This window comes from Silurus aristotelis, assembly GCF_946808225.1.
Source record: "Silurus aristotelis genome assembly, chromosome: 9".
Taxonomy (NCBI): Eukaryota; Metazoa; Chordata; class Actinopteri; order Siluriformes; family Siluridae; genus Silurus; species Silurus aristotelis.
Window position 1 is genome coordinate 27,863,659 of NC_139582.1, and position 21,854 is coordinate 27,885,512.

Here is a 21,854-nt window from a genome sequence, read left to right on the forward strand (position 1 = left end):
ATATGACTCTGTGTTTTCCTGTTGACCCGAAGATTTCAGGTATCACTCCTGGGAAGAATTTGTGATGTGTTGAGAATGTTCAGAAAGAAATGGGCTAAAGGGCATGGTTACCTTTTGACCCAGAGATTGGAATATAAATAGACCTTGAGAAGGGAGATGAATGGATATCGGAACGGTCGTTGTTGCTCTCATTAATATCATTTCTAATATACTCAGGCCATGTTGGTCACGGATTCTTATCTGCCCTTGAAGGTCAAATTAGACATCCAGTTCCACTAGCAAGATGCCTTGACGTGCCGAGATGCCTCCATCCACTTGTATGTATTAGAATGACCTCAGTTAGACCCTAAGGAGGAGGAGTACCATCACTGTTCATTTGCTTGTTCAAGATCTCAGGATTTTAGAATCCATATTTAAGGCTTTAGGCAAGTTGACTTTTGTGGTTTCCGGTTTCTAAACTCTTATCGTGTAACGGTGACCATTTCTCAAACCTGGTTACTCAACCTACTTCCGCTTATCATCAAATGCGATTCAAGTCCACAGGGAGGTTGTCCTGGGGGTTATCATTCAGCTACGACGGCGGAATCTTTGAGGAAAAACGTTGCGTGTTTACAGCTCAAAAATCTGTGGGGTTTTATTTTGCCATCAAGGAAGAAAACCGCATATGCGCTTTGCGAGGTTCGGCAGACGTCACCTGTTTTGCGTTGGGCCCCGCGTTTTCCCTTGGATTTCGCAAACGGAAATCCTTATTTTAGTTCAGAATCACCGGATCACCATACTGGAAATTTCCGAGTTTAAAACTTTTTGTTATCCTCCAATATCTTGAGTTTTATACTTGATAATTACGATTTAGGATTAGAACATTCTAAGTTTTAATCTCGGAAATTTCCTGCCCCTCCCCTTCCATTTTTTTTATTTTGTTTTTATTTATTTATTTATTTATTTATTTATTTTAAATCATCCCATAGTGGCCCTAATACGCCGTCAGAGTCAGCAATAAAATATTCTACTAGTAAAAGTACTGTTACTTCAATGAAATTATATTGAAGTTAACTGGTCTAAAAGTCTCAAGTAAAAGTAAAAAGTAGCTTTTTTTTTTTTTTTTTTTTTTTTTTTAACTCAGGGTAAAATTTTCTAAGTTTAACAGCAAGGTGGGGTTGGGGATTGTAACATAGTTCAAATAGAACACAGCTGGGTGTGTATCACTGGCGTCTGCCTTGTCCACCTCCATCTTTCTTTCTTGAGTTTAGTGTGTTTTTTTAATATATATTTTTATTTATTTTTTCTCCCGCCCATTAATTGATTTAGTGCAGTAATTTGCAGGACGAATTTATTTATTTATTTTTTTTTCCCCTTGCGTTATTTATTTATTTATTAATTTTTTTTTTATTTATATATTTCAATTCACTGATGGCTTTGATTTAAAATGTAGTTCAGTACAATATGTCAAACAAAACCCACTTTAATAGTAAAATTACAGATTTTAATAAGTAGAAGTACACAAAAACTAAATTACAACAACGTAAATAAATGACGTATAAGTCGTTAGTTTTACTCCTCTTTTATTCAGTTGTTTAAACCAAACCTCGGACAGCCTTCTTGACTCGGATTTATCTTCCAGTTCGAGGCCATTCTTCCTAATTGATCCTGTCCGACACCAACAAACATCCTATTATCACTTTTCCCCCTGATACTGATGTTTGATTTAAACCTTAACCAAATGTCGGTTTCTATCTACACGATTTTATGAATTGTACAGCTGCCGCATGATTGGCTGAATGGATAATTGCGTCGATAAATATGTACGCGGGCTTAACATTCGCTCTTGTGCAATCCTGTCTCTTTTTGAAGCATGTCCAATGAGGAATGTGTGATCTTTGGAAGACCCCCAGGCTACAAGACTATTATAATAACTAACTAAGCTTGCATGCTTACGCCGTATGGAAAAAAAAAAACATATTGGCGCTTTATAGCGGATTCCAAACCCAGCAGGCTTCAACGGAAGGAGTCCTGCAAGCAACTATAAAGATTTTACGTTGCGTACTTGAGTGCAGCAAAACGAGAGTAGTTTCATCTGATTTGTGCCCAATCAAGCTAAAGTAAAGGGCTGGGAAAAAAAATTGCCCCCCCTACAGTGTATGAGAGGACACGGCGATGTTAAAGCACACGTTGCAATCACGACGCAAAAGTATTCATTTAAATAGGGTGCGTTAGTGGAAAACTTTCACGCGGCGGAGATGGCATTTATATTTGCATAAAAGCACCGATCAAGCTGTCGCACCAACGCGTTGGAGAACGCCGAACATTATACACACTTAACCTTTGTGGTTCTTCTCCAAACTCTTTTCACGAAGCTGGAGGCACTAAATTGTACAGGACGTCTTTGGATGCTATAGAAGGAAATCATGCTTTATTCTCTGGCTTATCCCTCCGCTGACCTGTCTTTTACTTGTATACTGTCCATTATTCCATCGTCCTCTCTCTCCACACATCCTCTAACTGCCACCTCGCTAGCCTCCTTCCTCCTTTATAGCATCCTGCTTTATGGACTTGCTCCCTATTTATCCATCCATCTTTGTCCACTATACTTTCATCCACCGATTTTTTTATTTTTTTTATCTTCTACCTGACCTGCTCTTAGTACTTGTTCATCCATCCATCCATACATGGTGCACTCATTATCCTTTTCTGTTGTCACTACCTATTCTTTCACCCTCTACATCATCTTCCACCTGCTCATTATTTCTCTTTCCTCCTCTACTACTTCTACTTCCTGTCTTTGTCCTCCCCCATAATTAACCTGTGCATTATCCCTTAAATCTTCCTTATCTATGTGTCCTTTTTAACATTCTTCTACATGACTTTACTTACCTCTACCAGCCTGGGCATAATCCTTACTTTATTCCTCTGTCAATCATCTTCTATCATTCACTCATTTACCAGTTCACCATCCATTTACTGATCCTTTATTACACCTTTTATCAATTTCTTTTTACATCATCTACCTGTTGGTTCACCATTCATTCGTCTGTCCATTCGTCCACCTCTACTGGCTTGACCTGGCCATCCATTTTCCTCCCAGGTCCTGCTTACTTTTTCTTCCCCCATCCTCCTTTATTTTTCTGCTTTATATTCATTTTGTATCAATTTTCCTGGTTCTTCTTACCATCTCGCCATCTTTTTCTACTTGCAAGCTCACTTTTCTTCGCTACATTCCACCCTAGCCCTCCATCCCTCCACCTTTTCATCCCTTGACTTCTATATGGCCTACTCACTATTTCTGTATCACATCTATCCATTGGACCGTCCATCCACCTCTACTGGCTTGACTTGGCCATCCATATTCCTCCATGGGCCTGCAAATTTTTCAAACTGCATTTCTGTTTTTTTCTTTTTCCTTCCCTCAACCCATACTAATGTGTGTGTGGGGGGGGCCAGCTTCTAAGTTTTCAGGAAATGCCAGAGCAATGAGGAGCTCGGATCATAAAGCCGGGATGAAAGACTTTCCGACTCTCGGGTTCTTATTAACGGAGCAAAGTGAGTCGCCACATCTGGGCTTCAGTACACACTTCACATAGATAATAAATGTGTGTGTGGGGTTTATAATAGCGAGAGAGAAGCGGCGCGGTGTGGATAGATACTTGAGGAAGCCTGTAAGAAGGGATGGAGGAAAAAAATGAGAGAATAGAAAGGGTAGAATTATAGAAGTAAGGGGGTCAGAAGGAAAAGAAAGATCATGCCGTTCAATGCAATGCAGTTTTGTTGTCCCATCTGGGGTTCAGAATCCAGAACGCAGAACCACTTCGGTTCAAGTGAAAGCCACATGAACAGCCTGAAGATCCATGAAGTTCCAATGAAGGGTTAAACTAAAGAACCATGAAGATGGATTTGAACTGTAATCAATATAAGCAGTTCTGCTACAGTGAACGGATTCGCGTTTAAGGGAAAAAACGGCAACTTCTACGGTGTTGAAACTAGATAAGAAATAGCTCAGTGGTTAAGATGTTGGACTTCTGATCAGAAGGTCTAGAGTTCAAATCCCACCACCACTAAGGTGCCACTGCTGTATAAAATGAGATGTCACTCTGGATTAGGGAGTCTATCGAATGCTGTAAATGATAACGTTTAAAGAATGGGTGTCCCCTAGATGTGGACGGATTCCCTTTGAAATCTGGTTTCTCCTATTGGATCCTTTATATCATCAGAGATTGTAGCCTCTGAGATGCTCTTCTGCGCAACCCAGTTGTAAAGAGTGGCTATTTGAGTCGACGTAAGCTTTCTGTCAGCCTGAACCAAATCTGGCCATTGGGTGGCGATGACGATATTTTAAAAAAGATCTGAAGAAGAAATAAAATCGTTCGGTAATACGAGTGGGCTACAATTAATAGATGACAACAGTAAGCCATGTACAAGAACACACCTACCACAACACTTGGGTGCAATCGATGTATGTGTGAGTTAGCTTTTAACGCTTGCAGGCACCCGTCACTGGAATTTTCTTGACCGAGCGGCACTGGAAAGGAACACGAGGAGGTGTATGCATTAAAATTAAAAGACAAAAAGGAATAAGAGAAGAAGGAAACTCGAAAGACAAAGGTGAGGTCTTGTGTAAACCTCCTGTTGAGTTCTAGTGTAAACCCACCCCCTCATCACCTGCGTAGAGTAATCAAACCAGGGAAAACCGTAGCATGACCCCATCCTCGAGAATGTTGTTTTGTGTGAACTACATTTCCACAAATGCACTTCCTCAAGGTCCGAGTGCACTTCAGGGTATCAAAGGCCGCATGCCAGTGAGGGCTCTTGGAAAGGGACTGGTTGCTCGTCTTGTTTGTTAAATCTATCAAGTTAAAGCAGAAATCTCGGTCAGTTTTTATTTCATGCGTGTGTTTTGGTTCCTGATGCCAATTTGAATTCCCATGGATCCCTTTTTTTGCTTTTGTTTCGTCTCATTACTGTTATATTGCATTTCGGGTGCAAGGTTCAAATCATGTTCTCAAATCTGAGGAACCAAACACTGTATGTCCATATATTTATATGCACACACACACACACACACACACACTACACTACACTACACTATATCGACAGAAGATTGTGGACATCTAACTCCACATTTAGTCCCTGTTAACTGTTGTTATAATAACCTCAAGTCTTCTGGGAAAGTGTTTTACTAGATCTTGTGAACGTTCATGATGTTCTATAGAGCCCTACAGCAGGAAAGCGTTCACCAACTTTAACCCATGTAAAGCAGATCTTCATGGAGCTGGCTGGTCATGCTGGAACACGTTTAGGTCTCCTTGTTCGAGTGAGGGGAAGATTTCATGCTATAGCATCCAGAGACATCCTATATAATCGTCTGCCTCAGACATTGTGGTAACAGTTTGGAGAAGAACCACATACAGCTGGAAAAAGGTCAACTATATACAGTATGTAAGATTCCTGAGCTCACCGTTTTGTATTTTAAAGTTCCTCTGTTAAAGTACTGTCTAGAAAAAAAAAAGTTATGGTACTTGGTAATGGTTGTTTGGTTCAATATAGGAAAAATCCCTCCACCTATTCCAGGACCTCACTTCCTTTTAGCTGAGCTATAGAATGATGAGAAAATAGACAGTGATGGAGAAAATTACCAATGACAGAAAATGAGGAACATTCTGGAACAGTCTGTATGTATGTGTGCTACAGCTTCATGTATTCATTGTGTACTCACTTGAGGCCACTTTAACCCCTTGGACGGGAAAAGAACATAAAAAAAAATAAAGCACCAGGCTAATGAACCTGAGTCGATTAGATGCTAACGAGCGCTAATGACGTGTGATGGGATCGCTCAGTGTGAGATTTGGAGCCTTTGTATGCGTTTAAGTGTTGGGACAAAGTTCGCAGTGTGATGCCGCTAATCAATGAGCCGGTTGGTCACGTGCTGGGAGGTACGTGTCTCCATAGCGGTCCGTTTACACGACACGCACACGCAGGGGAAGAGAAGATTAGCTCGGTTATCAATCCTAGTAATGTTTGCGTTGACTTTCTTCCTTGAGGCGAATTATGTTTGCGTTAATAATACTGTAAAACAATGACTCGGCAAAAAATAATGCTGCGTCATACTTTTTTTTATTTTTTTTTCTGTTTACAGTTATGTTTACCCTTATGCTAAAGCAAAGTTAAAATTTTGGAGAGAAAATCCCCTATCCTGGGACTCTCTAATGATGGAAATATACTGACACCTCCATATAGGAGATATTTTGAACCTCCTATTTCACATTTAGTCATATTTGCTGTTACAATAACTTTCAGTTCTGGAAAGATGTTCCACTAGATTTTGTGGAGATTTGTGCTCATTCAGACATGAGGGTGTTGGTAAAGTCGAGGACTGATGGAGGTGAGGAGGCCTGGGGTGCATTCATTGTTCAATAGGGTTGAGGTCGAAGCTCTATAGCCGGAGATCTTCCACCATGTAAAGAGGATCTTCATGGAGCTGGCTTTGCACACAGGGTTATTGCGATGCTGGGACATGTTTGGGTCTCCAAGTCCAAGTGAAGGGAGATAATGATATCTCCTCCAAAGACGTTCAATACGACTTTGTGGTACAGTTTGGGGATGACCCGTAAATGGCGGGAAGAGTATGGTGTCCCTATATTTTTGGCCATACAATGTGTAAACAACATTGCTACTCATGACTGTGTCCTCAAACACAGAAATCCTCTCTGGGAGTCGAAAACTCCAGAATCCGCAGTCCTTGCAAGCATTTTTTATGCAAAGTCATCGTCGCTTTCCCATTATGCCTCTCCTACCAGAGACATTTAGGAACCTTCATTTCAGAGCTCTTTGTTTCCAAAAGCCTTCTGTTCTCCTGTTTTCGTCCCTAAACACAGCTTGCAATAAAGAATCCAAATTAGGAGAGAATCAGCAAGTGACCCTGTGGAGGATCGTACATTTCTTTCTGAACACATTACAGCTTATTTCGGTGGGTTTGAGAGCGGTAGACTATTCTGCAAAACACTATATGGACTGCACTCCAGGCCTCCTCATCTCGCCTACATCGGTATCTGACTTTACTAACACCGTTGTGCCTGAATGAGCACAAATCTCCACAAGCGCACTCCAAAACCTTCCCAGAAGACTGGATGTTATTAGAACAGTAAATGGGAAATAAATGTGGAATGGGATGTTTAAAAATCCCATTTGAATCTAATGGCTGGGTATCCACAAATGTTTGTCCATGCAGTGTATACGACTAAGACACCTGCATAGAGAATAAGGGTTGGTTGTCCAAATGATTTTCTGCATTGCTAGATAGACAGGATAAGCTCTTGACTTAAGGACAGATCTCGAGGAATATACAAGTCCGTTTTTAGTACCTGAGGGGTGTAAAGTAGGGGATAAGTCCCATAGCAGGAATATATATAATTCGAGAAAGGTTAAAGTATCTTACCTCATTGACAGAGCACAATAAAAGAGGACTGAGTACTGAGCCTTGGGGGACTCCAGGGGAGAGTCTGAATGAAGCGGATGTGAATGTCTTCTATGTTATCTGATATGGCCATCTTTCCACATAGGAAGTAATCCACCACCATGCTGAGCTCCACTCAGTCTTGTGAGGGTCTTGTGATTGACCGTGTCAAAGGCTGGTAAAAGATGTCGAGTAGGAATTACCCCTAGGGCCGATCTCCAAGGGAGGACATGGTGAAACAAGGGATTGTTAAAACGGTATTAGAGCATGGGGCCTTTCTTGGTTTTTAAGAGACACATGCATTTTCCTTTTGTTTAAACAAACAAACTAGGTCATTTACAGTACAATTAGGAGATTACTAGCTGGAGATTTTTTTTCTTGCGCTCCAATTCATCCCAGAGCAGCTTAATCGGATTTAGGTGCGGTGACTGGGGGGGGCCATTCAATGGCCGATAACACTCCAGCTGACCGTTTGCTCTGTAAATAACGCTCACGGAGCTCGGACGTACGCTTTAGCTCATTGTCTTGTATGTTGAAGTCGGTAGCGATGAGCTGCAGTCCAGATGGAACTGCGTGGTGTTGAAGTATGGAATGGTTGCCATGTTGGTTTAGGGTTCCTTTCACTTTCTTAAATAAATCTCCAACCTTTCCTGGTCCAAAACAACCCCAAACCATTAAGCTTTCCACCTTCATGTTTGACTGGGGGTGAGGAAGTCTACTAAAATTATTTCTCCTGTTAAAAGTGTGCTCACCTTTCTTTCGGTCATTTCATTCACTGTCCTATAGAAACCTGTTTGTGTCTCACTAATGAAAAAAGACTAGGTGTTTCTGAACTTAAAATTCGACAGGCTGTGTACATGAGATCCACTGTCGGTCATCCAATTTGGTCAACTTCTATTGTCCGTACATCCTTCACGTTTTTATATGTGAAAGGAAATTGACCACAGGCGGGAGAACGTCTGCGAGGTCAAACCCGAAGAAAACGTGTCGCGTGTCCTGAAAATTATTCGGTTTCCTTTTACTGAGCTTTTAATTAACACATGGGTCTAATGTTGAATTGTAGCCAGGGATTAGTGACGTGACTCGTGGGTTTGAATTCTTATTGTTGTCGAGGGACGGAAGTATTCGATCGAGCAGAACGTGCGAGGAATCCCTTTGTGGTTAAGCCAACATGCGCACACAAACACACACAGGCACATGCAGAAACGCATTCTATCAAGTCTCGAGGACATGAAGCTCAGCTTTGTGAATGGATATTTTGATTTATGGGTGCATCCGATTTTACCTACGGGGGAAAAAAAACCTACACTTGTGAATTCTTTTGTAGTGGTTCGCACATATTTGGCCCCACCTATAACCTAAAGATTTTCGAGTTCATGAGGTTACAACACACACACATCCTATCCCATTCCCACACTGCAACCCGAAACCTTTTAAGCTCATCAGCTCTCAGATCAGTAGAGAGACACAGCGAGTGTTTTTGCTGGCCTGGTATTGCTTCTTTACAGACCGCGTGTATGTTCCACGGCTATAGAGTTACCTCCCGGTTTGACTTCCTCTTCTTTCGTTTACGCTTCGCGTCACTTGTCACCTTTTCCGAAAGGAGACCTTTAACACGACAGTAGTTGAATCTGGGAATGTTCACGGCCTTGCTGAGTGAGCAGCTGTTGGCAGAAAAAAATAACCATGCTCAAGGTCCTGATGCTGGCTGACTTCGGATTTTAGCCCACAACCTTCTAATCAATAGCGGAGAACCTTCTGCTTAGAAAAGGGGTCTCTAATAGCATGTATGTGATCTCTTTACCCTGTAGAAACGTCCCCCCCTTATAATGCTAGGCGTTTCTCTCAGAATAATCACAGAGGAACGTGCGATTTCGACATCCGTAACGACAGCATTGTAAAGTCAAACGGCTGACATGCTGCCATCCCATGAGGCCTTAATAAGAGACGTGGCATAAAAGCAGGCAACTCAAAATGTCATGTCCACATCCTTCTTCCATATGCGAATCTGCTTGACATTAAGGCTCTGAATTAGCATTTCAAGCGGGCCGCAGGATCTCGTACCGTGCTCTTTGTTGGTAAACGCGCAGCAAGTCCTTATCATTAGCGCCTCTCTGGCTTTGATCGTTTTAAAGCGCACAGCTAACATTATTAATTGTAAAAAGCTAACATAATGCCTTTTTTTTTTTTCCAGGCCTGCATTGTTACCTTATCTCAAAAGCTTTCCCTCATTGTTAGCATTTTATTACCGTGTCTGCTTCTTGCATTCTTCAGTCACATCTTCCTCAGCACTCGTAGTGTTTAACGCCACTCACCGCACTGTGTATCAACCAGACTTAATGACCAACTACCTCTAACCCTAACTCCAGTGCACTCTTACAAACATCGCTAGCAGAACAGAAATTCTACCGTACATCAAAGGAAACCTAACTTTGTTCCTTTGCGTGTATGTACACAGTATACACATCGAATTAAGGTTGTTTTTTTTTTTAACTGTATTCCATCTGGAAGAAACACGGTAATATTCCGAAAATGGAGAACAGACGCGCACATTTTAACCCCGTCGAGGTCGATCATAAAGGAGGACACGAGTGGCAATAAACTGCAGTAAATGTGAACGGGCCTTTGTTCATTCGCGTGAATCACCTCTCCAGACGGAAGAATTCAGAGCCGCGATGCCTTGGTTATCAGGAGCGTGGGATGTCTGGGATAATATCACATCCGGGTACTTGTATAGTTCCTTTTAATAGTCGATCCGCCAAAACAAATAATGTTCCAGACGCTCGTTTTTCTTTAGTCTTTTTTTTTTTGCACTGCGACTATGTAACAATAGGATTTTTTGTTAGCAGGTACCTTTTTTTTTTTTTTTTTTCTTCTTTCAGTGATGAGCGCCAGATCTGTTGTATTTCATGACCATTTAAAGTGTGCTTCGAATTTTACAATATGAACTAACAGGAAACTCATTTGGACAACCAGAACGGCTTTTTTCTTTCCTCCGGAGAATTCTTTCTGGCAAGACTTTAGCTTCCAAATTGTGGCACTGCACACGAGCTGTTAAATTTTATTTGTAGAGCGAGTTTCAACAATATGCGTTGTTCCAAAGCAGCTTTACTGAGAAAATTATACAATGTTTAATCCATGACGTAATGCGAAGAGGATAATTTTGCTACTAAGCGTTTCACAGTTGGTCGTTGAGCCCAACAACGTCCTTGAAACTGAGTCTAGCGTGTAGCATTAGTAGTGGAAACAAAGAAGTCCTTCTCTTGACATTTACATTTAGGGCCTTTAGCTGAAGCCCTTATCCAAAGTGTCGTCCAAAACTGCTTTGACGTCTGTATCGATGAATGAATTAACACTGGTTCATTAGGTTCTAGATTTAGGATTACCATCAGCTTAAAACTCTGTTGGGAGGAATTATAGCACACTTTTATCATATAAACATAAAACAAAAAGGGGAAAAATTAGTGCTAGTTTAAGTAATACAGCAAATGGTAGGTCTTTACGCACCAGTGACTCAGCTGTTCGGACATTTAAGGGACCTTGATGTCATAACAGAAGAGAGTCTTGATGTATACCTACCTCTTACCTCCTACCCTGAGTTGGTGACACCATTCGACCCCATAAAACTCAGGTTTTGGCAGCTGGGTGGACTGGATTTTTAAGCACATGTATGGGACAGATATGATAAATATGCAGATAGTCTAAATATGAGCCCTGTATATTTGAAAGCTAGAATATCTTGTAATCCAGAAATGAGATCTTGAAGACAAAATGTGGAACTGAAAATGAAAAAAAAAAAAAAAAAAAAAGTTTGGTTACTTTTGGCTTTCCGTATTAATGCAGTACGCCTGCGCGGTCGTGAAAGCGCCTACATCCACGCGCAGCACGCATAAAAAACAGGGCGGGGACAGAACCCTTCTCCGGACACTGTGATTGGTCAGGAGGGGGTTATATAAAGTCTTGCTAGCGCATGAGCCGAGTTCAGAAGCAGAGTTTGAGGGACAGTGGCTGTGTGAGGAGATTTACGAGGCGCTTCGAGGGATTTTTTTGTTTTGCTTCCAATTCCGATTAAATAAAAATTAACAAATGAAGGAAAGAAGGTCGTGCCAGAAATCGTTCTGTCAGGCCGGAATGGACGCGAGTCAGAACGTGAAGTGTAAAATAGTAGTGGTTGGAGACAGTCAGTGTGGAAAGACTGCTTTACTTCATGTGTTTGCTAAGGACTGTTTCCCTGAGGTGAGTAAATGAATAAAGAGAATTTTTTAACCATGTTATAAAAGTCTACGCGTTAAAAAAAATGAAATGAAACGTTGATTTATTGTTTGTATTGTATTTTGTGTGTGTGTAGAACTATGTTCCCACCGTGTTTGAGAATTATACAGCAAGTTTTGAGATTGACACTCAGAGGATTGAGCTCAGCCTGTGGGACACCTCAGGTAAGAGTTCACCTAATAACATATAATATAAAAACAATATATATTTTACTCTGTCTCTCACACACACACACACACACACACACACCCTAAATAACATGAATGTAAATGAACCACTAAACTGTTAATTTTGTTGTTCAGAGTTTCCTTCAAGTCGCACGCAATACCTTTCAGGAACCTTCCAGAAGAAATGAGTGGGTGCCAATATTTACGCAACAATTATAATATTTTTTTTTTAAATACACTTGTCCTCCCAAACCCATTTTCTGGTTTAAAAAGTACCATTAACACACGTGTATACACCAAATTTTCCCTCTATAAATTCGCTATGAGGTAACGGTTATGGATCGCGTGGGGTTTACGGGAATCTTGGTATTAAAGGAGGACCTGAAGCGTTTGACCCCGATAACCTGGTTTCCCCGTCGTGTCCGGACATGTCCGAGGCTGCTAGCACTGTGTCACACTTGTTTGGTCGAAGCGAAGGGTCTCCTCTGACCCCTCCAGCGTAGTCGTCCTGGTTAATCACCAGTGAATCGATCTGATACGACCTGCTAAATATGTATAGATCTTATTTTTTTTTTATCCAACTGCTCGAGTGACGATTGTACGACTTCTGTACACGGCTTTGGCCTCACGTTCGAGCTTTTCTCAACGTTCTGCTTGGACTTTTAACGTGTGCTTGTGTTCCTCCAGGAAAGTGCTTGTCTTTAGGACGCTCGGTTACACAAAAGCGGGAACAGCTGATCCTCACACACCCGCCGTGCAAACACACACACACACACACACACACACACGATCCCACCACACCCTTTTGTCTAAGGACGACAAGGACCCGGCCGTGCCGACTCGCTCGTTAGGGAGAGCGTGAAGAGTGAAACCTGCAGCACTTGGGAGCGAGTGTGAAAAATACCCGTCTCTTGAGAATCGCTTTGGCTTGCCCTTAAATCCACACAGCCGTAGTAATGGGATGCGTGTGTGTGTTCCCAGGGTGTGTGGATTTATGTGTGGTGAGCTACCTGGGAGGCGCCAGGCTCAGTGTCTATGGTTTGGGAAGCGAGTTTGATCCCGCGGTCTGTTAGCAATTACCTCGTTCCCGCAGACCTGCTTCTCTTCCAAAGAGGAAATAACTGGAATTTGCCATGAAATGCTTTTGCAACGTGTGTGTGTGTGGGATGGAGTTGTTTTCAAGGTGTAATTGTAGGTATTTGTTTAAACTAATGCCCCTGTCTAGGCCCAGTGTACATGTAGCTTTCACGTCATCAGTGTGCTGTTAGTACGGAGAGGCGACAGACACGCACTTGCGAACGTGTTGATGATCAGGAGGATCGAGAAGACGCAATTTTAAATCAGTACGACAAATATATATTTAGATCTTCAGTGACTCAGGATTTTGACGGAACGGCAAATAAGCTGCAATGGTGAGACTTCAGTCTTCGTGCTGGCCGGGTCCGGTTTAGAACTTGTTGTTTATAGCCATTATAGTCACCCTCTCATCATAACATTGTTAGAACGTTACTCACCATCTTACAAATCAAGAGTTTAGCAGTTCTGTGGAACAAGCTGGACATTTATAGGGGTTATTTCTTCCCCCCCTAACAGACCCAGATAAAGAACAGCTTTTCAGCATTACATGAGAAGTGAAATTGTCTTCTCATGACTGCTGTTGTATTGGCTTCCGTCGTGAGACATTTCCCGATTGTACGTAATGATAAAGAGGCTGAATTGAACTGTTGCATGGTTGTTTGTCCCATTTACTCCAGCTCGTGCCTGCTCTTCCTTCTTTTGACTCGTGTGTACTTTTATACTTTTAGACATTTGCTTCTTTTTGTTTTTTTTTTTTTTTTTTTTTTTTTTTTTTTTTCTTCCTCGAGTCTGAGGAGAGACTGCTTGTAGAGCAGAGTCTCTACATCGGTGAGCTTGTCATGATTTTGTGCAGAAATGTTATACAAACTTTTGCGTCAGGCCTGTTATTGTTTAAGCCAACTGAACCCCCGCCACCCCCAGCATCCTCCGAGTATAAAGCAGTTCTTGTGTTTTGTTCTTATCAGAGGTTAGAGACTGACCTCAGCACCCTGTGATTTCCGAATGCCCCCTGCAGGCCTAACAGTTGCCTCTCTACTGAATCTGCTCCCTCTGAGCTTCTTCTAAGCCCCTTATTGATTAAGGGTGTGAACCCCTACTGTCCAAAAGATCAGGGGCTAAACGTCCGGACTTTGACGCGAACCTCTCCAGCAGCAAGCACTAATCAATACACACACACACACACACACACACACACACACACACACACATCCATCCTGCTGATTCACGTACTGAGGTGCCTTTTGTCTCTCCGTTATCTGAGGGCCAGATAATGAGCTCAAGCGGGCAGTATGGTCCTCATTAAGGCCTTTAAACACAGCCATTTGACTCTCCTGCGTACACGGCCTAACACACTCTTTATAACTGCTCCGTCTGGATCCCTGCCTTTCAGGAGGAGTGTTGGATGTTTTTAGACGGCAGTTTAATTTGCACTTTAATTGCCATGACTGCTCTCACAGGATCTGAACTGGAATGATTGCTGCTTTGAGAACTTGGTCCAGCATTCTTGGGTAAATGTCACATGACCTGCTACCTAGAACTCTCGAATGGCTGGGCATTTACTTTTGTAAAAGAATGAGGAGACATAATGTGTGTCTAAACCTCCCACCACCACCACCCACAAAAAAAACCTAATCGAAGATAAACAGACAGGCGTTTTCCTGTTCCTGTTCCTCACATCTCTGAGCTCAGGAGTCTGATCCAGAGCTTCATGCCTTACATTCCACAGATGAAAGGTTGCCACAAAGAGCTCATTGTCAAAATAAGCTCGGGGAAGCTCGAGAGTCATATGAATGCTTATTTCCGTCGAGAGGATTCATATCTCATTATCCTGAACGGAAATCGGATTGGAGCGGCTCCTGCATAATTGTGGCGTTCCAACGAATTCCTTTCTCTCCTTTTTTTTTTTTTTTTTTTTTTTTTTTTTTTTTCTTTCCTTGTACACGTTTCATCAGAATTTCAGATTGAAGTTTACTTTTCCACTCTAAAAGTCAGTTACATACTTTTGGAATGGAAATACATGTGTTTAGTGTGATTGACCACAGGTGTGTGTATGGCACCCTGGTCAGCTATATATACACTTTTGTAAACACACTCGTACGCAGAGCAGCTGGACATTCCTCAGAAAGAAGACTGAGAGCTGGAGGATGAGAAGGGTTCCATGTGTGATCAAGATGGTTATATATGGTCGTGTGTGTGTGTGTGTGTGTGTGTGTGTGTGTGTGTGTGAGAGAGAGAGAATAAGGGAGAGAGGGTGTGTGTCCTGAGGCTAGCTGTAATGTGAGTTAATGAAATGCCTCAGTGAGTGTTGGGAGCTAAGGGATTTCCTCTACACCGGCAAGTCACCAAAAGGTCGCATTTTAATGCAAATCTGCCATAAACGTGAACTTTGCTAATGTGAAGCTGGTCTGGGTTACATCAGAACCCAAAGCAGCTTCACATTCTCCTTACAGAGTGACGATTATTGGTTGTACACAAATAAAAAAAAATGTTGACCAGAAATCAATCTACAAATGCTTCTCCTGAGATCATAACCTAAAGGTGGACCATGCTGTTTCCTGACTCCTGTTTGTAGACACTCGAAGAATGCCTGAGGTTTAGAGATTAGAAAAGCTTTCAGAAGGAATGGGGAAAATATTTAAGAGGTGCGCTGGTAGTTTTGTCGGGTTTTTCTCCTCTTTCCGTGCTTTGCCACAATCTGCTCGATCGTTTTCTAATTTGAAATGAGCCAGTTTTAATCAATAGTTCAAACAAAACGAATTTGTGAAAACTTTTGAGTTCATGCTGAAAACAAGCCCACAGAAGTGCAGAAAACCTCTCCGGTCACAGCCTACCAGATTCTCAAGCTTGTTGCCAGAAACGTGTACAAAAAAGATTATCAGAGTCCATATCCTGTGGGTGGAGCTTCGGAGGCCGTGATAAAACAGCTTCCCTTTCCAAACTGTTATTGATCACACTCCTCGTGCTTGCTTCCACCACCCCATCCCCCCGTGTGTTTGGGTTGCGAACAGACCTCCCATGTGTCACACCGGACACAAAACCAAAATTCTCCAGATTCCTGGCTGAGAGCTGTACATGTGGGAAGCAGAAAACCTCCAAATCCAGAGGGTTTTAATGAGGCGCAGCCCCTGAACACGGATCTCGCTGAAACTTTTCCAAGCCGCTTTATTTCATTAGACAGAAACCTAGGGTTTGTTCATTTAGCATGTTGCATATGCTAAATACAAAGTGAAAAAACAACAAAAGTGGTGTATATGTGGTTATAACTGAAATGTGAGTGTGTGTGTGTACGTGTCGCCTCAGCTTTGTGTCCTCTTTTGCCTCCTAGGTTCCCCGTACTACGATAACGTGAGGCCGCTGTCGTACCCCGACTCAGATGCAGTCATCATCTGCTTCGACATCAGCCGCCCGGAGACGCTGGACAGTGTCCTTAAAAAGGTGTGTGCGACTAACATTTACCAATGTTTACACAACCATGAATTATTATTCCAATTTTTTTTGGGGGAGGTGTACAAGGTTAATACAAGGTTTCTAATGGGTCTGAAAAGTCTTTAAAAAATAATTTAGGCCTTAAAGTCGTACATTGGCTGTTCTGGATCTTAAATCTTTTTAAACAGGTCTTAATTTTTTCAACGTCTTCGTAAATTTAACTCTAATGCTCATTAAAATGCTCCCGCAGCACTTTAGAATGTTTTTGTAGTTCGTTCTGTCGCTAGTTAAAATCTAACTCGCCGTATTACAACTACAAAGGAGACAAACTTTTAGGGAAGTGCAAATTTAGCGATACTCGGCCCGGAAAAAAAATTTGGGTTTGGTTAACGTTCTTAAATAAGCCTTAGATTTTACTTTGTGGAATCTGCAGAAATATAAATAATTTAATATAATATTTATATATAATATAAATACATGTTCCGAATGTTAACTATCCGTGTGGGTGTGTTAGTTTCTCTTGCTGCTCAAACTGAGCGATGTTAGAAAGAACCCTGACACTGAGACAGTATGTAACTGCAAAAAGTCCAACAGGGGACACCTAATCCCAGTAAAACCCTGGAGCAGGGATGTGAAGAGCAGACCAGCATAACCAAACAACCTTCCTCCAACAAGTCTGTGGAGAATGTCAGCAAGATAAACGAGAGCAGGTCGGACGTGTGTGTGTGTGTGTGTGTGTGTGTGTGTGTGTGTGTGTGTGTGTGTGTGTGTGTGTGTGTGTGTGTGTGTGTGTGTGTGTGTGTGTGTGTGTGTGTGTGTGGGGCGATAGTCACTAATTCGCGCTAGAAGTAATCGGACTATCGGATGCGACCTGCTGCTCGGTCATTAGGTTTAAAAGCTGCCACTAAATTTCATCCTGAAAATGTTTTAACCTGAAGGGGAAACCGATCCCGGGCCTGAACGAAATGGCAGTGCCCAAGGATCATGGGAAAGCGAGAAAGCAAGGTGCTCATGTTCCTGAGGGAACAATCGGCAGTGTGTGTCCTAGTAAACCGGATCCTGGCAGCCACAGTAGAGAGAAATGCTGCAGCATTGCATTATCGGATATTTTCGCCCTCCGGTTTCGTGGAGCCACACGCACATGTACACACACCAGCTTATTCTGTGCTCTGTTGGAGAAAGGAATGCGTTTCACCTTTTGAGACTGAAAGCAGAGACGGCTCAAGAGAGAGACCAGTGAAGGGTTTGAGAGCTGCCTAGTGAGAGACAGGAATGTCTAATCAAGCAAGAGTGGGTTCAAATAAAGTGGAAAACAAACTGTAATGAAGCTATGGGAAAATGCATTCGAAGGGTTTGTGTAGAGCTCACTGTTTACTCTCTCCTCTCTCCATTAGTGGAAAGGAGAGATCCAGGAGTTCTGCCCCAACACGAAGATGCTGCTCGTGGGCTGCAAGTCAGACCTGAGAACGGACCTCAGCACCTTAGTGGAGCTGTCCAATCACAGACAGATGCCAGTGTCCTACGATCAGGTGAGCATCGGTCCGGGCGCCACAGCGGCGAACATACGGAAGACAATATATGAAATCCCCCCCCCCCCCCCCTTTCCCCTCCCCCCTGTAATGGTGCTTTTCTCAACGAAGATAGTCTCTGCATCCTTAATTACACGATCATGTCATTTTTGGCACATGATGAAAGTCATTCCGAAAGTAATTACTATGCCGAAGATCGCAACTTCAAGATGTCAGATGAAAAGCCGCGCGTGAAATCGAGTACGCCGTGTTTAATCGGGTTTGGAGTGAACGAGCCAAGGTTGATCCGAGATCAAACGCTCAGACATCGACTATTTCAGACTTGAATTACGAATTTCCCTCCTGACGATTTATAGTGTCGATGTAACCTCAAAGCTGAGATGGTGGAAATATTACCTCTGGATCAACAGTGAATATGTGGATTTAAGGGCTTAGCGAACTCATTAATAACTGTTCTGGGCGTTCTCTTTCAGGGTTCCTCCATGGCTAAACAGATCTCTGCTCCGTACATCGAGTGTTCGGCGCTGCAGTCGGAGAACAGCGTGCGGGACATTTTCCACGTGGCCACGCTCGCATGCGTCAACAAGAGCAACAAAACCGTCAAGCGCAACAAATCCGCGCGCTCGGCCAAGCGCGTTTCGCACATGCCCGGCAGGCCCGATCTGGCCGCCGTGGCGACGGACTTCCGCAAGGACAAAGCCAAAAGCTGCACGGTCATGTGATCTTGTCTTGTGAGCAAGGCATTCTGGGACACGCGGGCGGAGAAAACATCGGGAGAACGGGGATGACTATACAAGCAAGAGAATTAAAAAAAAGTGTAAAAGGAGCGCGGTGAGACGGAAACTCTTTCCTCGCAACGCCGTATGCAACCGTTCCACTTCCTGTAACCTGACAGCAAGAGGAAAACGTCCTGAAGCCATACCTCACCCCCCTTTCCCCATAACTCACCACGTCCCCTCAGAGGAAGCGCGCTCTCTCAAAGCCAACGAGAGGCCATGCTTTTTCCGGATCCTAAACAGAAACGCGCTTCCTGACGGGAAGTGAAACAGGAACTTGTAGCTTCAGCAGAAAATAAGGATGAAATTTGACACGGCTTTTCTTTACATTGTTTTATTTTACTAAAATGAAAGGCCACGTTGAGGCTCTTGAGAGAGAGAGAGAGAGAGAGAGAGAGGGGAACAAGTGGGTTTGAGGAAGGTAGCTAAAAATGGAGCAGAAGAATCACTGTGCTTTTGATTTGCTTCTCTTTTTGCATGGGTGCTTATTCAGATGCTTTTATTGCTGAGCTCAGCTAGAATTCCTCAGCACGTGCGGTCACTATGGATACTCCGCTTCTTTGGTTTATCAAAAACAGATCACATTTTCTATTTTTTCCCCCTCTTTAATAGGAAGTCACTTTCTAGCTCTCTGATTGTCTGACTAGGACTAAATAGCTCACTAAATGAAATGCATCTGGGCACAAAATACGAGCTGCACTCGTGTTCTGCCTTCCGGACGGAACGCAGGGGTCGTAAACGAGGTGGAATCCTGATGTTTAAATTTCAGTTCACGTGGCGTTAGACAGCTGCCCAGTGAGTGATGTTAGGAATTTTATCAGTCATTTAAAATACTCAAAGTTCTCATGGTTTTCACTCAGTAGCCACTTTGTAGGTGGAGTGATGTTTAGCGCTGGTTTATTAAAAGGGTCTCCGGTGCAGCAGTAAGTTTTCAGAACAGAGTTGTTTGTGCTTTTGGCGATTTCCCTGTGGGTTTTTCTTGAGAAGGGACCGGTGAAGGAGCAGCTGTACAGCAGTTAGAATGAATGTGGCGACCGGAAGTGTTTAAATGTTAACCGTAAACGGATCGAGGCTATGATGAGGCTGTTGGATCATTTCAAAGGTTGTTTAAAAGAAACTACATGCTGTTATTGGAAAAAAAAAAAAAATTATTGATAATTTCCTGTAATAGCACATTTCTTTTATTGCTTTTAACAGAAGGTTTACCAAACACTTATTTGGTTTACCGGCTTACCCATAATACACCTTGGTGGATCATTGTTTATTAAATATGGCTTAAATGATTACTTGCATGAAGCCAAGCCGATGAACTTTCTCTGGGTTTAGTCAGATTTGGCGTTACACTATGCAGATCATCCACTAGTGGCGATGGAGGTGAGAGATGAAGGGTCTAAAAGGCATAAGCTTCTTTCTGGGAGCTTCAGAAATAGAGTAAGTGCACACCCAGTTAAAACCTGATCGGTTGATTTTATTATAAATTTTTTTTTTAGACCAGTTGCAGGTCAGTAGTTGCACTTTGAGTCGAACCTTTTCTACAAATACATTTTCCATTAATTTAAGACCTTCCATTACTTTCATGTCCTTTCACATGCAGTATTAATGTCTGACCTTTTTATTTTGTATTTTTTGTGCTCTAAAACTAAGCTTTTTTTTGTTAATATTTATTGAAATGTTTAAAATGTAAAAAAAAACACCAAACCGAATTAAAAGCATTTTGATAGAAAATGATGACTGCTTTGTTTTTCTGTTTATTGGTTGGGGATGTTGCAGCATTACAAAGGCTCCCATGATATCAGGTGACTGTGGAGACAAATCCAGGCTTGTAAACATGTGACCTTGAGCAATAACTCATGGGAGGCGTACGGTATGTTTGTCAGGCTGGGAACCGGAGTCCACATCCCATAGTTACAGAAGGAAAAAGCTTATGTGCTGTACAGATTCCAATGTTTTATTCAATTACATGTGTACAGCACTTAGAAATACTGGATATTTATTATTCTTATTTATTTATTTTAGCCCCAGTAGGCAGGCCAGAGGTGATAGTGATGAGAATGAGAAAAGCACTCGCCGGAGAAACCTCGAGAGGAACCAGGCTCAACAGCAGAACTCCTCCATGTCTAGGTTTTATTTATTCAGCTGATTTTCTATTCTATAGTGCCAAGTGTGTTTAACAGAGAATGGATTTCCTTTTAAAACAGTTTTCCAAGACTTCAGCGTGAATTCTTCAACATTCATGGACATATCGTTCCACCCCTCCGTTTATCAGCGATCGGTTCCTCGCTGATGCTCCCCAGAGGTTAGAGAGTGTAGAACTCGGGGGTACGTAGATTATAAATATTCATAAATTCCTTCCTTCATTCCTAATGAGTTTCAGGCAGTGGTTTTTATTTGAAGTGAACTTCATCCAGCAGTAGGAATATCTACACAGGCTGTCTGGTACCTCAGAAGCATGTGTAGCTCAATAGAGAGAGAAAGAGCGAGTCATGTCATGTAGCTCAGAAGATCTGCTTCAGGATGTGTAGGGTAACATCTCGCACGCACACACATACATGCTTTAATACCTGTTGAGCACAAAGGATATGAATCACAGCTGAACACACACCCAACACAAATAGACCAGATGATGTAATTGAATTACCGTTAAGGATGTTTCCTTATGGTGTGTGTGTGTTTCTGATCTCCGCGATCAACTAGCGGATGTTTCACATGTCTGAGTGTAAAACTAAACTATTCCGGGAATATTAAAGACAAACATCCAGTGTGTGTTGAAAATTCGTATCTGTTCAGATGTGATATAAAGCGTGTGTGTGTGATGGGAAGGGATGAAGCTTCCAGTTAAAAAAATGGGAAAAGAAATTTATACAGTAAAAAAAAATCACTGGGTCTGTCTGTCTACCCGTCTGTCTGTCTGTCAGTCTAAAGGTCTGTCTGTCTACCCGTTTTTCTGTCTGTCTATGTACCTGTTCCACTAAATGACAGAAGTTGTTTGTGGAAGATGAAATGAACCTTCTTGAAGTTTATAAACATTTTCTTGAGACATGAGAAGAAGGCATTCCTCACCCCTGACACACACACACACACACACACACACACACACACAGCGTTGATCGATATCTGTTGTCTGAGGCGCTTTGTGTCCCCGGTTCTCCTGCTGAGGCGATCA

General features: G+C 42.3%; 1 protein-coding gene across 1 annotated transcript; it reads left to right on the top strand.

Moving 5' to 3' along the window:
* The first annotated feature begins 11,380 nt into the window (after window positions 1-11,380).
* On the top strand, window positions 11,381-20,416 carry rnd3a (Rho family GTPase 3a). The gene is made up of 5 exons (XM_083549771.1): window positions 11,381-11,680; window positions 11,793-11,880; window positions 16,286-16,395; window positions 17,781-17,915; window positions 18,389-20,416. Exons 1-5 carry the CDS (start codon window positions 11,531-11,533, stop codon window positions 18,635-18,637), a joined length of 732 nt encoding a protein of 243 aa, XP_083405897.1. The 5' UTR covers window positions 11,381-11,530; the 3' UTR covers window positions 18,638-20,416.
* The last annotated feature ends 1,438 nt before the right edge of the window (window positions 20,417-21,854 follow it).

What these genes read in the sequence shown, in the direction of transcription:
- rnd3a (XM_083549771.1), top strand. Translation starts at nt 11,531, where the DNA reads ATGAAGGAAAGAAGGTCGTGCCAGAAATCGTTCTGTCAGGCCGGAATG. An exon ending in CAGCCTGTGGGACACCTCAG is followed by an intron (nt 11,881 to 16,285) that starts GTAAGAGTTCAC and finishes TTTGCCTCCTAG; the next exon opens with GTTCCCCGTACTACGATAAC. An exon ending in TGGACAGTGTCCTTAAAAAG is followed by an intron (nt 16,396 to 17,780) that starts GTGTGTGCGACT and finishes TCTCTCCATTAG; the next exon opens with TGGAAAGGAGAGATCCAGGA.